This window comes from Arachis ipaensis, chromosome B08 (assembly GCF_000816755.2).
Source record: "Arachis ipaensis cultivar K30076 chromosome B08, Araip1.1, whole genome shotgun sequence".
Lineage (NCBI taxonomy): Eukaryota > Viridiplantae > Streptophyta > Magnoliopsida > Fabales > Fabaceae > Arachis > Arachis ipaensis.
The window spans coordinates 15,953,847-15,966,928 of record NC_029792.2 but is presented as its reverse complement, the minus strand read 5'-3'; the positions used below and the strand labels follow the sequence as shown (position 1 = coordinate 15,966,928).

Here is a 13,082-nt window from a genome sequence, read left to right as displayed (position 1 = left end):
TCCTGTCAAACGGGGCCAGCCAACCTATTTAGGCTAAGCATGCATAAGCCCACAAGTAATATGAATTGATTTTTTATTTTTTATTTTTGAAAAAAATAGATAAAAATTTATTTTGAGACTAGAAAAATCTAGACAGAAAAAATACCACTTTTATACCTAAATTTTTGAAATATAAAATTTTAATATTATGTTATGAAACTATTTTTTTAAAAAACTCAAATGGATAAAATAATATAACATAAATAATTATATCTCTAATAAATTTTACAAAGTTTCTAGTCGTTTAATTTTCTTTTTAATACATACAGAAGTAACAGCTTTTTGATAAGAATAATGTAACTTTTCTGGTTTAGCAGAGGCAAAGAACAAGAAAGAGAGCAATAATAATAATAATAATAATAGAGAGTGATGGCATAATGATTCTGAATCTGAATAGTATTGATTAAGAGAAAAGCTGTAAAATCAGAAGAGATACAAAGAGTTATATATTGTGTACGTAGAGCAAAAGTAAAAATAGAAAATATATTATAGGAAGATTTTCAAGTGTACTGTTATATCGGTGTATCAGTAATTTTTAATCGTTGATCTTAATTATATATATTATATATATTTTTTATAATTAAGATCAACGGTTAAAAATCACTGAAACACCGATATAACAGCACACTTGAAAATTTTTCAATATATATAGTTTCAAAACCACAATAAACTTTGATAGTGTTTGGCCGATGTCTGATTTTTTTTTTAATGTAAAATGTCAATGAGACTGAATACCTAATTTTGTTAGAGAATGCTAATGTGTCTTGAAAAAAAAATGTAGTTTTTTTTTTTAAATGACATGTTATTAGAAATAACAAATAAATTAATAAATTTTAGATTCTTTTTATAATTTTATGAAAAAGTTACTAACTTATTAATAGATTATTCTTTTAAATTTGAACTATTAATAGAAATCTTAAGTGGGTGTGGCCGGGTGATGCACTTGGATGTTTTCAACAAATAAGTTTGCATGTGGAAAGTGAGGAACAACAAATAATTAAGTTTGCATGTGCTTAGAGCTGATTATAGAATGGGGTTGTTTCCTTCTTTTCCTTTCCTTTTTTTTGTTTTTTTGTGGCTTATGTTTTTCTCTTGTCCTTGGGTTTTCTGCTTTGGTGCTGAGCTCCTCCTAGATAAAAAGTTAAAACGGTATAATTTTGATGTATTGATAGTATAAAAAATAAATTATTATTTGTATCCATGAAAGATATAGATGTTGACAAATATACCCATATAAGAATAAAATGACAATTGTAACCACGGAACATGGCCTTCGTGTGTCAAAAGTATCCGGATGTTGGTTATGCAATTGGTCTGTTAGGGTACTTTTGGCACACATAAACAATCTTATGTGGTTACAATTGTTGTTTTATTCTTATATGAATACATTTGTTAGCGTCTATATCTTTCATGGATACAAATAGTAATTTACTCTAGTATAAAATATTTTATACAGTCGTTCAATTATATATTTATTTTTTTAAATAATTATTTGCACATTTAATGTAAAAATTATTATTTTTATTGATATGACCTTATGTAATTAGATGTACGTATAAAACTGTTTTAAACTGGCAATGCATTAAAATTAAATTAATTATTATTAGTATTTTATTATAAGAGTAGTGAATGATTAGTAGAATAATTATTCCTATCAAGGTAATTAACAAAACTCACAAATGAATTATAACTCAAATGGCATAGTTTTTCCATACTTACTTAACAGGTTGCGGGTTCGAATCTTCTTATCTTCGATAAAAAAAAGTAATTAACAGAAGAGAATAAATTATCTTTTAACTTTTATTATTCTAATATATTTCAATCATTTTCTTAATACAAAAGAACATTATTTAAAATATAACACTTAACTAAAAACAAAAAGAGTAACATATATTTTTTAACCTAATTTACAAAAAACTCACAAAATATATTTTAAGAACATGGAAGTATTTTGACTTTAAATATCGCAACGCGGCATTATCGGTTGAAGATAAAGTGAAACTTTAACAGTGAGGCCAAAGATCTCAAATATATCTAGGGCATGACCAGGTGCACCACTTTGATTTGGTAGCTTCCAATCAAACCAACATAAAAGATTAGCAAGAACATATTCAACTGAAGTAAGTCCAAATGTCATTCCAGGGCATTTTCTTCTTCCAGAACCAAATGGTAGAAATTGAAAGCATTTACGATTGAAATTAACCTCATTGTCTTCAAATCTTTCAGGTATAAACTCTTCAGGTTCTTGCCAAATTTGAGGATCTCTTTGAATTGCCCATACATTAACATAAACCATTGTTTTTTGAGGAATATCATAGCTTTGGAGTTTGGTTTTACATGTTGTTTCTCTTGGAGTCAAAAGAGGAGCAGCTGGATGTAATCTTAGGGTTTCTTTGATAACACATTTTAAGTAATTCATTTGATTAATATCATTTTCTTCTAATTTTGATTTGTTGCCAATAACTTTTCTTACCTCTTCTTGGGCCTTTTTCATTTTGATTGGGCTTCTCATTAGCTCTGTGAAAGCCTACTCTAGCGTTGTTGAAGTTGTGTCCCTCCCTCCCAAAAACATGTCCTGAAATTTAATTTTATTTTATATGTATAAGCATGTAGTCAAATAGGAAAAACCAAATAAAAGAGAGAAAAAGAAAAAAATTTACATTATTTTGGGTAATTTTTTGGATTCTATAAGTATATACAAAATAAATATTAATGTTGAAAAGTCAGAACAAAAATTGCTGGATTGATATAATTTGGAAAATAATAATAACAAATAATAATCATTTATTTTAATGAATATATATCATACAATATAATTTAATAGTTGAAAATTATCTTTTCATTTTTCATAATAATCCAACAACTATTTTCGTGATATTACCAAAAAGTAATGAATTATCGATAAATTTATCAACAGATTTTATCTAATAATTTACCGACGAATTTTCTTTCGATAATCGGTTTATAGATTTGGCAAAAAACATTCAATTTTTCAACAAAATTTCTTTCAAAAATTATAGCCATCTTGGCAAGTGTGGATATATATACAGAAAATATGAGATAGAGAGAAATTAAATACCATTATGAGTGCCTTAACATCATCATCACCAAGCTCAAAGTCAACCATAATAGCTTTTTGATGTTGAAGAAGAGTGTCCACAAAATCTTTCATCTTATTATTATAATCATCCTCTTTGCTTGCCATCTTATGCTCCTCAATTACATGATCAAAGAAAGCATCCAACACTTCAAAAGTGTCCCTATACCTTTTAACTCTTCCACTTATTAGAACATCAACCCAACCCTTTATTAACACCACCTATTTCATGCATTGAGATTTTGAAATTGTGAAATTGGATCGAAAGCTTACCTAATGACATATTTTTGAGCTTTCTAAGTTTTGTGGGCCATGATTTCTATGTGATTGATTTTCACTCCTATCTTCTTTTGTTCCAAGTTCCATAGCACCTATGTGTTCAACTTCTATGTCACTTAGGTGTTGCAACAAATTTAATATGTGTCATTGTTTGATGTGTAAGTTTCATATACTATTTTGTTCACTAAGTTTGCTTACACATCAATCAATGCACATACATTATCCATTTCACAATTGCTTGAACGCTTTCATGCTTCTTCACTACTTGTTTGTATTTTAACCTACAAGTCTTTTAAAGTATTTCAAGCACACTAGAATGAGTGAAGTGTATGCTTTCTTTTGTTTACTTGTGACAGCTTTTAATGCTAGTGTGTGTGTGTTCTAAACCGCGCACAACTTAGAACCCACACACTATCTCTTTCTTGATGTCACACTAATTCACTCACTCCATTCTAGTGACTTACCTCATTCCAACAATTTACGCTTCCTTGCTTTTGTATTTTCTCATCTTACGGTGTTATTTTCTATTTTTCATGACTGATGCACCATAAGCAAAAAAAAATGGAAGCAGAAGAAAGAACACACAGCACCGGTTGATCCGCCAGCTGAAGGTCGCAATGCGGAGAGTCGCCGTACCCCCTTGCTCATCTTTGAATGCACCGAGGACGGTGCAAACTTTTAAGTGTGTGGAGGTCGTCCGACCAGTCGCCATTTTTTGGGTGATAAGTTTCTAATCCCAACACTTTTGCATTTCATTCTTAGGTCTTTTTAGGATTCTTAGTTGCATTTTCTTATTTTGCATATATATATATATAAAATAAGCTTAGCCAAAATATATAAAATAAGCTTAGCCAAAATAATGAGATTTTCAAGAATTTTATCTTTAGGGCACCCTAAGTGATTGAAAAAATTTTTTAGAACTTGCTTGAACTATATATATTTTGGATCATGTTTTTGAGCTAAGAACACAAGCATGTGAGTTTTGAGCCTAATTGTGTGGTTACATCATATAACCACTTATTTTCCTTCTTGTGTGCATTATTCTCTTTCTATGATTGTAATCTTTGATTTGTTTGATTCTTTATGTCCATTATTTTGTGTATACATGCACTTATATGATTGAGGTCATCGTTTCGATTAGCTCACTCACCCAAATAGCCTACCTTTTACCTTCCATTGTTAGCCAACTTTGAGCCTATGCTAAACCCATTTGTTCTTAATTTTAGCACATTACAAGCCTTAAGTGAAAAACAATAAATGTCCCTTGTTTGGATCTTTGATTAGCTTAGGCTAGTGAGAGTGTTTATCATTTGATTTTGGGAGAGTTTGAAACATTGGGTAGAGATAAAAGTGTATTTTGTGGTTTTGTTGAAAATCATGGGAATTGGGTACATATTCATGCATTAATCATATTTAAACCATGTGCACTAGCATCCTTGTATATAATTCTTCAAAAAAAATGAGAAAAACAAAAGAAAAAACAATAATATAAAAAAATAGAAAAAAAAGAAATAAAAAAAAGCAATAAAAAGGGGACAAAATGCCCCAAAGTGAAGTTCAATAAAAATCAATGCATATGTGTGGTGATGAAAAAGAGAATGCATGAGTGTGTGAAAAAAGTGAAGAATGGGTAGTTAGGTTAGCATTTAAATTGTATAGGTTGTCATAGGTTAGATGGGAAGCTTAGGTTAATCAAATATTCAAATTTCAAGCTCACTTAACAATATGCATCCTTACCTTGACCTTAGCCCCATTACAACCTTTAGATAAATCCTCATGATATTTGTATGCATGCATGAAATAATTGTTGATTGTTAGATGAAAAACAAATCTTGGAAAGCATGATTAGGGGAGAATTGAGTGAATCAACCCCATACACTTGACTGATTAGAGCGGATACACAACCGGTGAGGGTTCGATTGCTCAATTACATGTTTTCACCCATGATCATCTTTTCTTGCAAGTTTGTAAAATCTTTTCAATAATTCAATTCAATTGTGGGTTTGCTTGATTGCTATTGCTTTATCCCTTGTACTTATATATGTATTCTTGGAAATTGATTTATTTTGACTAAGTGGTTGCATCCATTTAAATAGTTGCATTTAGATAATTTGCATTGAATAAATGTTGATATCCGTTGTTGCTTTCTTGAGTTTAGTATGAGGACATGTTTAGTTTAAGTGTGGGGAAATTTGATAAATCCCAATTTTGTGGTTTATCTTGTGCTTAATTTAGGGGATTTTATCACCTTTTCTCACATTTATTCAATGAAATAGCATGGTTTTGTAATTCTCCTTAGATTTGTGCTTAAGTGTAAAAACATGCTTTTTGGGACTTAAAATAGCTAAATTTAATTCACTTTAATTCCATTCGATATCTTGATATGTTTGTTGAGTGATTTCAAATTCATAAGGCAAGTATTGGATGGAAGAAGTGAAGAAAAAAGCATGCAAAGTGGAGAATTCATGAAGAAATGAACATTTGGAGAATTGAAGGCCACGCGCACGCGTCATCCACGCGTACGCGTGCGTTGAAGATTTGCAAGCCACGTGCACGCGTCACCCACGCGTACGCGTGAGTGGGAGTTTTAGCCAGCAACGCGCACGCGTCGTCCACGCGCACGCGTGTCGCTCGGCACATGACTCACTTAAAGTGAATTCGCTGGGGGCGATTTCTGAGCTTTCCAGCCCAAATCCAACTCATTCCTAAGGCTATTTCATGCAGAATTCATGCTTGGGCAAAGGGGGAGCAATTAGTTGTAGATTAGGAAGCATGTAGTTAGTTTCTAGAGAGAGAAGCTCCCTCTTCTCTCTAGAATTATGTTAGGATTAGGTCAAATTCTCCGAGATCTAGGTTTAATTCCTTGTTTTCATCTTGTCTTCTTTACAATTTCTTGTTGTATTGTCTTAATTCTTCTCTTTTCTCTTGTTAATTTCTCATTTTGGTTATTTTTATGTCATGAACTCTTGTTAATTTCCATTCTCTTTAATGCAATTTTGAGGTATTTCATGGTCAATGTGCTCTCCTTAATTGTTGTTGTTAATTTCTTGTATTGGTTAGTAGTAGATTTTATTAATGAGTGTTTGTTGGATTTGAATTTCATTTAATTCAATTTCATGTTTGATGTTCTTTTATTGTTAATTGGATTGTTGTTATTGTTTCCTTGCAATTGGTAGTTGGTAGATTTTATTCTTGTTGTCATTTTATCTTGCTTTCGTTTTATGCCTTCCAAGTGTTTGACAAAATGCTTGGAAGGATGTTAGACTAGATTTTTTAGCATTCTTGGCTTGGAAAGAGGAATTAGGAAATCTTGAGCCATTAAGACCCAACCTATGTTGGTGATCTAGAGTTGTTAGCTAGTATTGTTTCCATTGACTCTAATCTCTTACTAATTCAATTAGTGAGTTGATTAGGACTTTTGGATTGAGATTAACTAGTCTTATTTGACTTTCTCCCTATGTGAAGATAACATTATACCTTCTTTCATTGTTGGAGATGACAAAATAAAATAAATTCTTGTTAATCATTGTATGATTAGTGACTAGGATGGAAAGCTTATATTCTCAATCCTTGTCATGAATGTCTCTCTTTATTAATTGCTTTCTTTAATTGTTTTCTTTATTTTCTTGCCATTTCTTTTCTTGTCCTTTTACCAATCAAACCCCCCTTACTCCTCCATAGCCAATAATCATTCACTTCATTGCAATTCCTTGTGAGACGACCCGAGATTTAAATACTTCGGTTAATTTTTATTGGGGTTTGTACTTGTGACAACCAATAATTTTAAAATTTAATTTGAGGATCGATTGTCGGTTTAGACTATACTATCAACGGAATTAGTTGTGTGAAATTTCGAACCGTCATAATGGTCATATCAATTTGTCAAGGAGCTCCTGAGGATTTTGCTGAGTAGAAATGTATCAAGTATGAGGGAGGCCTTCGATGCGACATTCTAAGTTTCGTTGCACCTATGGAGATCAGGGTGTTCTTTGAACTCATGAACAAGAGTAGGGTGGCTGAGGAGTATGTGAGAAAGGCTGCAGCAGAGAAGGAAAGTATGAGAATGCCTTTCCAGAGGACTCCAGGGAGGAATTTTGCACCAAGGGGCAGACAATTCAAGCGTGATGGCTTTGTCCCTTAGAATCATCAGGGGCAGGGTAACTTCAAAAGGTCGTATGCTAACACTAATCAAGGAAGAAGGTATGGAAAGTAACCACAGCAGAATTTGAGCTGTCACATATGTGGGCAGTATTATCCAGGAGTTCCGTGCAGGTTTGGGACTGGAGTATGCTATTTTTTGTGGACAGCCTGGACACTTGGCCAATAATTGCCCAGAGAAGAAGAAGTTTGAGACAGGTAGAGTGCAGCAGCTGAGAAGAGTGTATACTACTTCCGCAGTAGGTACTGAGGGGTCAGAGACACTGATTAGAGGTAACTATAAGATGGCCGATAAAATTTTAAATGCCTTATTTGATTCTGGAGCAACACATTCGTTTATTGCATTTGAGAAGGCTGATGAATTAGGATTGAAGATAGTGGTCTTGGGTTATGATTTGAAGGTGTATAATGCTACCCATGAGGTTGTGGTGACTAGGTTAGGATGTCCACAAGTTCCGTTTCGCATACAACAGCGTGAATTCATGCATGATTTGTTTTGTCTGCCGATGACTGGTCTTGACCTCATTCTGGGGTTGGACTGGTTATCCAAGAACCATGTTCTGCTCAACTGTTCTGAAAAATCAGTATGCTTTATGCCGGAAGACACAGAAGGGCCGGTTGTGCTGAATAGCTATTACTTGAATTCTATGATGGTGAATTGTTCTGGGGCTGAATGTCGGGTATTATGTTGTTAACCGCGGGTGTTTCGGGTGATGATCAAAGCTTGGAGCAAATTTCGGTTGTGTGTGAGTTCCCAGATGTGTTTTCGGATGATATTGACAAATGTTCACCTAACCAAGAGGTTGAATTCACTATTGAGTTGGTGCCTGGAGCCGGTCTAATCTCGAGTGCTCCTTATAAGATGTCAACTCTACAAATGGCCGAGCTGAAGTCTCAGCTAGAAGATCTGTTGGGTAAAAACTTTATTCGGCCGAGTGTTTTTCCGTGGGAAGTGCCAGTGTTACTGGTGAAGAAAAAAGACGGGAGTATGCGCTTATGTATTGATTATCGGCAGCTGAATAAGGTTACTGTGAAGAACAAATATCCGTTGCCAAGGATTGACGACCTAATGGACCAATTACAAGGAGTCGGTATGTTCTCTAAGATTGATCTACGATCCGGATACCACCATAAATCAAACCAAACCTAAAAGATATATTAACAACAAAATACTCTCTAAAAAATTTTTAAATTTAATAGAAGCAACCGGACATCAATTTTTTCGGTTTTCATAAACAAAAAATACTAAAGTGACTAACAAACTAGATGACGTGGCAAACTGTGCTAAAGCTCATAATTATATGGTATTTTAATTTTTAAAAATCATAAATAGATAATGTTTTTAATTATTTTAAAATAATGAAAAAAAATTCAAATAACTATCGTTTTCTTTTCTCTACTCCCTCTTCTTATTCACCATTGTCATAGGCTGTTCTCTAGCCGATGAGATTATTACTAGCTATATGTGGAACAATAGCTATTTAATTTGACTATAGAAACACCACCACTGATTCTCTTCTTTTCACCATTTCACCTTTTTTTTTCCGGCCGTCCCCTCTCTTTTACTTTCTATCTCTCCTTTTTTATCTTTAAATTTATTTTTTATTTTTTAAATTGCACGTTGCTGCTATTGTTGAACTATGTGACTGTTGTTGTTGTTGAACTATTTTAGTAGTTGTATTATGTAAATATTGGAAGAGAGAGATGATTTGAAGATTGGATTAGTGGTGATAATGAGTGTGTGGGAGGTGATGGTAGTGAACAAAAGGAAGACATGGAGGGAATGTGGTAATTTGGTGTCATGTCATCTTTTCTATTAATTAATTTAGAGTTTTCTGTTAACAAAAATCAGAATAATTAATGTTTGATTACTTTTGTCATTAACATCTTTAAAAAAAAAATTTATCGGTGTCTAAATTTTTCGAATACCTATTTAATAGTTAACTCTGGTATTTATTTAAAAAGAAAATGCCATGATAACCCTACATTTAATTTTTAATATTTTCAGTCAACTAAATATATATTATTTTTATTTTTTTTTTGGTCATGCAACTATTTCTATTTTTTTGTTGTTTAGACATTTAGTGGTTTGGGGTTTGGGCCGACCAGCTAATGCTAAGTGGATAAAGAAGTCCGTGGGACTTTCGTTGCGTCTTTGTCATAGTCATTGTTTGGTTGCCTCCAACTTTCAACTTTATTGGCTCTTCTAAAAGAATGTTATGCGAATCTCCATAGCTTATCCAACTTTAGGTTGCAATCTGAAAGAAACCATACAATATAATATGATGATATGGTGATTAGTGGCATAACATACATCTCTTTGAGAAAATTGACTTTTTGAAAAGTTGTGAACACTATTTGGTGGAGAGTAATTTAATTAATGTAAGTGGTAGCAACTCACCAAGCATCAATTCTACATCAAATAGACATTTTAGAATTAGCGAGGTTTTTCCTCTTAGTTGATAAGAATAATGCGGCTAAAACTTAAATAAATAGTTTTTGGACTCGGCCTAATAACACAAAACATAAACAATTGGAATTGAGTATTTTTTTTTTTTACTAATGAACAACAAAAAAAGTTATTCTATTGTCACTATTTTCTAACAACAGCACAAAGAAGTACTAGTGTTTGCTCTCATGAGTGAGCGGAGCCCAATTTAAATTAATCAGAGTTTACGGGTGAATTTTAGACACTATTCTATTCTGTAGAAAAGTTATATATATAAAGGAGTCACTTATATAAAGATCTTTAAAACGTCTTTCTTTAAAGATATATAAAATATTCTTTTATATATATATATATATATATATATGAGTAAAGTATCATTTTTGTCTCCAACGTTTGGGGTAAATCCTATTTGTGTCCCTAACGTTTAAATCGTCCTATTTGTATCCCTAACATTTGTAAAAGTGATTCAATGTTATCCTGTCGTCAATTACACATCATGAACGCTTTAGTTTGAGTTTTAAAAATCTCTTCTTGAAGTTAGAATACAAATGTCTGAGATAGAATCGATGATCCACTCCGAAAAATTGCTCATCAAAAGTTGAAACTAATTCCTACAACATTTACATAATTCATTTTTCTAGGGACATAATTGAATCTAAACACAAATAGTGGGTATAATATTAAAATTGAACACATCCAAGTGAGACTTAATTGAAAATGAATACATCCAAGTGAGAATAATTGAAAAATATAATCTGATTTGTTAGTATAATTGATAGTAGGATAATATTGAATCACTTTTATAAATGTTAGGGATACAAATATACTACAAAAAATTTTGGTAATTACGGCGGTTTTTTAGGGTTATTACGGCGGTTTTAGAAAAACCGCCACAATTACCTGGTTAAAACGGCGGTTTTTGAGTTGGGTTAAAACGGCGGTTCAAACCGCCGTTATTTCCAGATAAAATGGCATTTTTTGTTAGTTAAAACGGCGGTTTCAAACCGCCACAATTACCTGGTTAAAACGGCGGTTTTTGAGTTGGGTTAAAACGGCGGTTCAAACCGCCGTTATTTCCAGATAAAATGGCATTTTTTTTGTTAAAACGGCAGTTTCAAACCGCCACAATTACCTGGTTAAAACGGCGGTTTTTGAATTTGGTTAAAATGGCGATTCAAACCGCCGTTATTTCCAGATAAAACAGCATCTTTTTGTTGGTTAAAATGGCATTTCGTTGTTTAAAACGGCAGTATTTATTGTTTAAAAATGGTAGTTTAAAATCACCATTTTTTCTAGGTTAAAATGCGTTTTAATTGTTTAAAATGGCAGTTACAAGCCGTCGTTTTTACCGGATAAAAGTAACATTTTTTATCTTTTAAATTAGCATACGATTTTATCTGCACATGAGTTTTAACCGTCGGTTTTACTACGTTAAACAAATAAATTTTTGTTTAAAATTTTACAATAACAAGAAATCATAACTTATAAACAAAATATTACATAACTCAAATAAAGTATTAAACATAATATATAATATTTTAGTATTGAAAATAAAAAGTAATAACTCCTATAACTCCTATACAAATAAAGTATCAAACATAACATGATTTTTTAATTCTTAACATAACATGTAGCTAAAGATAAATCAAATCTTTATCATAAAAATCATGAATTATTGAATTATGATGGCTCCACCTAATATATAGTACCCTTCGAATTCGTAGGCTTCTCTGACAGGACCTAACTTCGCTGTTTCTTTTACCTTGTAGCCTGAAACCAAACTACCAAAACTTATTATAAGAGAATGGAGGAGATACCTGAAACAAATGAGAAAGAATACCTGCAATGATGGCATGACAAAATCTATAAATAAAAAAAGAAAAAGAAAACCGCCGTTATTTCCAGATAAAATGGCATTTTTTGTTAGTTAAAACGGCGGTTTCAAACCGCCACAATTACCTGGTTAAAACGGCGGTTTTTGAGTTGGGTTAAAACGGCGGTTCAAACCGCCGTTATTTCCAGATAAAATGGCATTTTTTGTTAGTTAAAACGGCGGTTTCAAACCGCCACAATTACCTGGTTAAAACGGCGGTTTTTGAGTTGGGTTAAAACGGCGGTTCAAACCGCCGTTATTTCCAGATAAAATGGCATTTTTTTTGTTAAAACGGCAGTTTCAGCCCGCCACAATTACCTGGTTAAAACGGCGGTTTTTGAATTTGGTTAAAATGGCGATTCAAACCGCCGTTATTTCCAGATAAAACAGCATCTTTTTGTTGGTTAAAATGGCATTTCGTTGTTTAAAACGGCAGTATTTATTGTTTAAAAATGGTAGTTTAAAATCACCATTTTTTCTAGGTTAAAATGCGTTTTAATTGTTTAAAATGGCAGTTACAAGCCGTCGTTTTTACCGGATAAAAGTAACATTTTTTATCTTTTAAATTAGCATACGATTTTATCTGCACATGAGTTTTAACCGTCGTTTTTACTACGTTAAACAAATAAATTTTTGTTTAAAATTTTACAATAACAAGAAATCATAACTTATAAACAAAATATTACATAACTCAAATAAAGTATTAAACATAATATATAATATTTTAGTATTGAAAATAAAAAGTAATAACTCCTATAACTCCTATACAAATAAAGTATCAAACATAACATGATTTTTTAATTCTTAACATAACATGTAGCTAAAGATAAATCAAATCTTTATCATAAAAATCATGAATTATTGAATTATGATGGCTCCACCTAATATATAGTACCCTTCGAATTCGTAGGCTTCTCTGACAGGACCTAACTTCGCTGTTTCTTTTACCTTGTAGCCTGAAACCAAACTACCAAAACTTATTATAAGAGAATGGAGGAGATACCTGAAACAAATGAGAAAGAATACCTGCAATGATGGCATGACAAAATCTATAAATAAAAAAAGAAAAAGAAATTGTTGCCAATATTTTTATATGTGCAAAAATAACACGGTCCATTTAGAAATCCCTCAATAAAATCAGGTAACAAGTTGACTATAGATATTTGAGAAACATACATTGTAGTATT

General features: G+C 32.0%; 1 protein-coding gene and 1 pseudogene across 1 annotated transcript; one reads left to right on the top strand and one right to left on the bottom strand.

Moving 5' to 3' along the window:
* On the bottom strand, nt 1,856-7,279 carry LOC107610618 (annotated as a pseudogene).
* LOC110265246 lies at nt 7,386-9,063 on the top strand. The gene is made up of 4 exons (XM_021108144.1): nt 7,386-7,470; nt 7,688-8,233; nt 8,332-8,664; nt 9,002-9,063. Exons 1-4 carry the CDS (start codon nt 7,386-7,388, stop codon nt 9,061-9,063), a joined length of 1,026 nt encoding a protein of 341 aa, XP_020963803.1.

Excerpts from the sequence above, each read along its gene's own strand:
- LOC110265246 (XM_021108144.1), top strand. The coding sequence starts at position 7,386 with ATGGAGATCAGGGTGTTCTTTGAACTCATGAACAAGAGTAGGGTGGCT. Across the intron at positions 8,234-8,331 it reads GAATTCTATGATGGTGAATT|ATGTGTTTTCGGATGATATT; the intron begins GTTCTGGGGCTG and ends GTGAGTTCCCAG. Across the intron at positions 8,665-9,001 it reads GGACCAATTACAAGGAGTCG|GCTGTTCTCTAGCCGATGAG; the intron begins GTATGTTCTCTA and ends CCATTGTCATAG.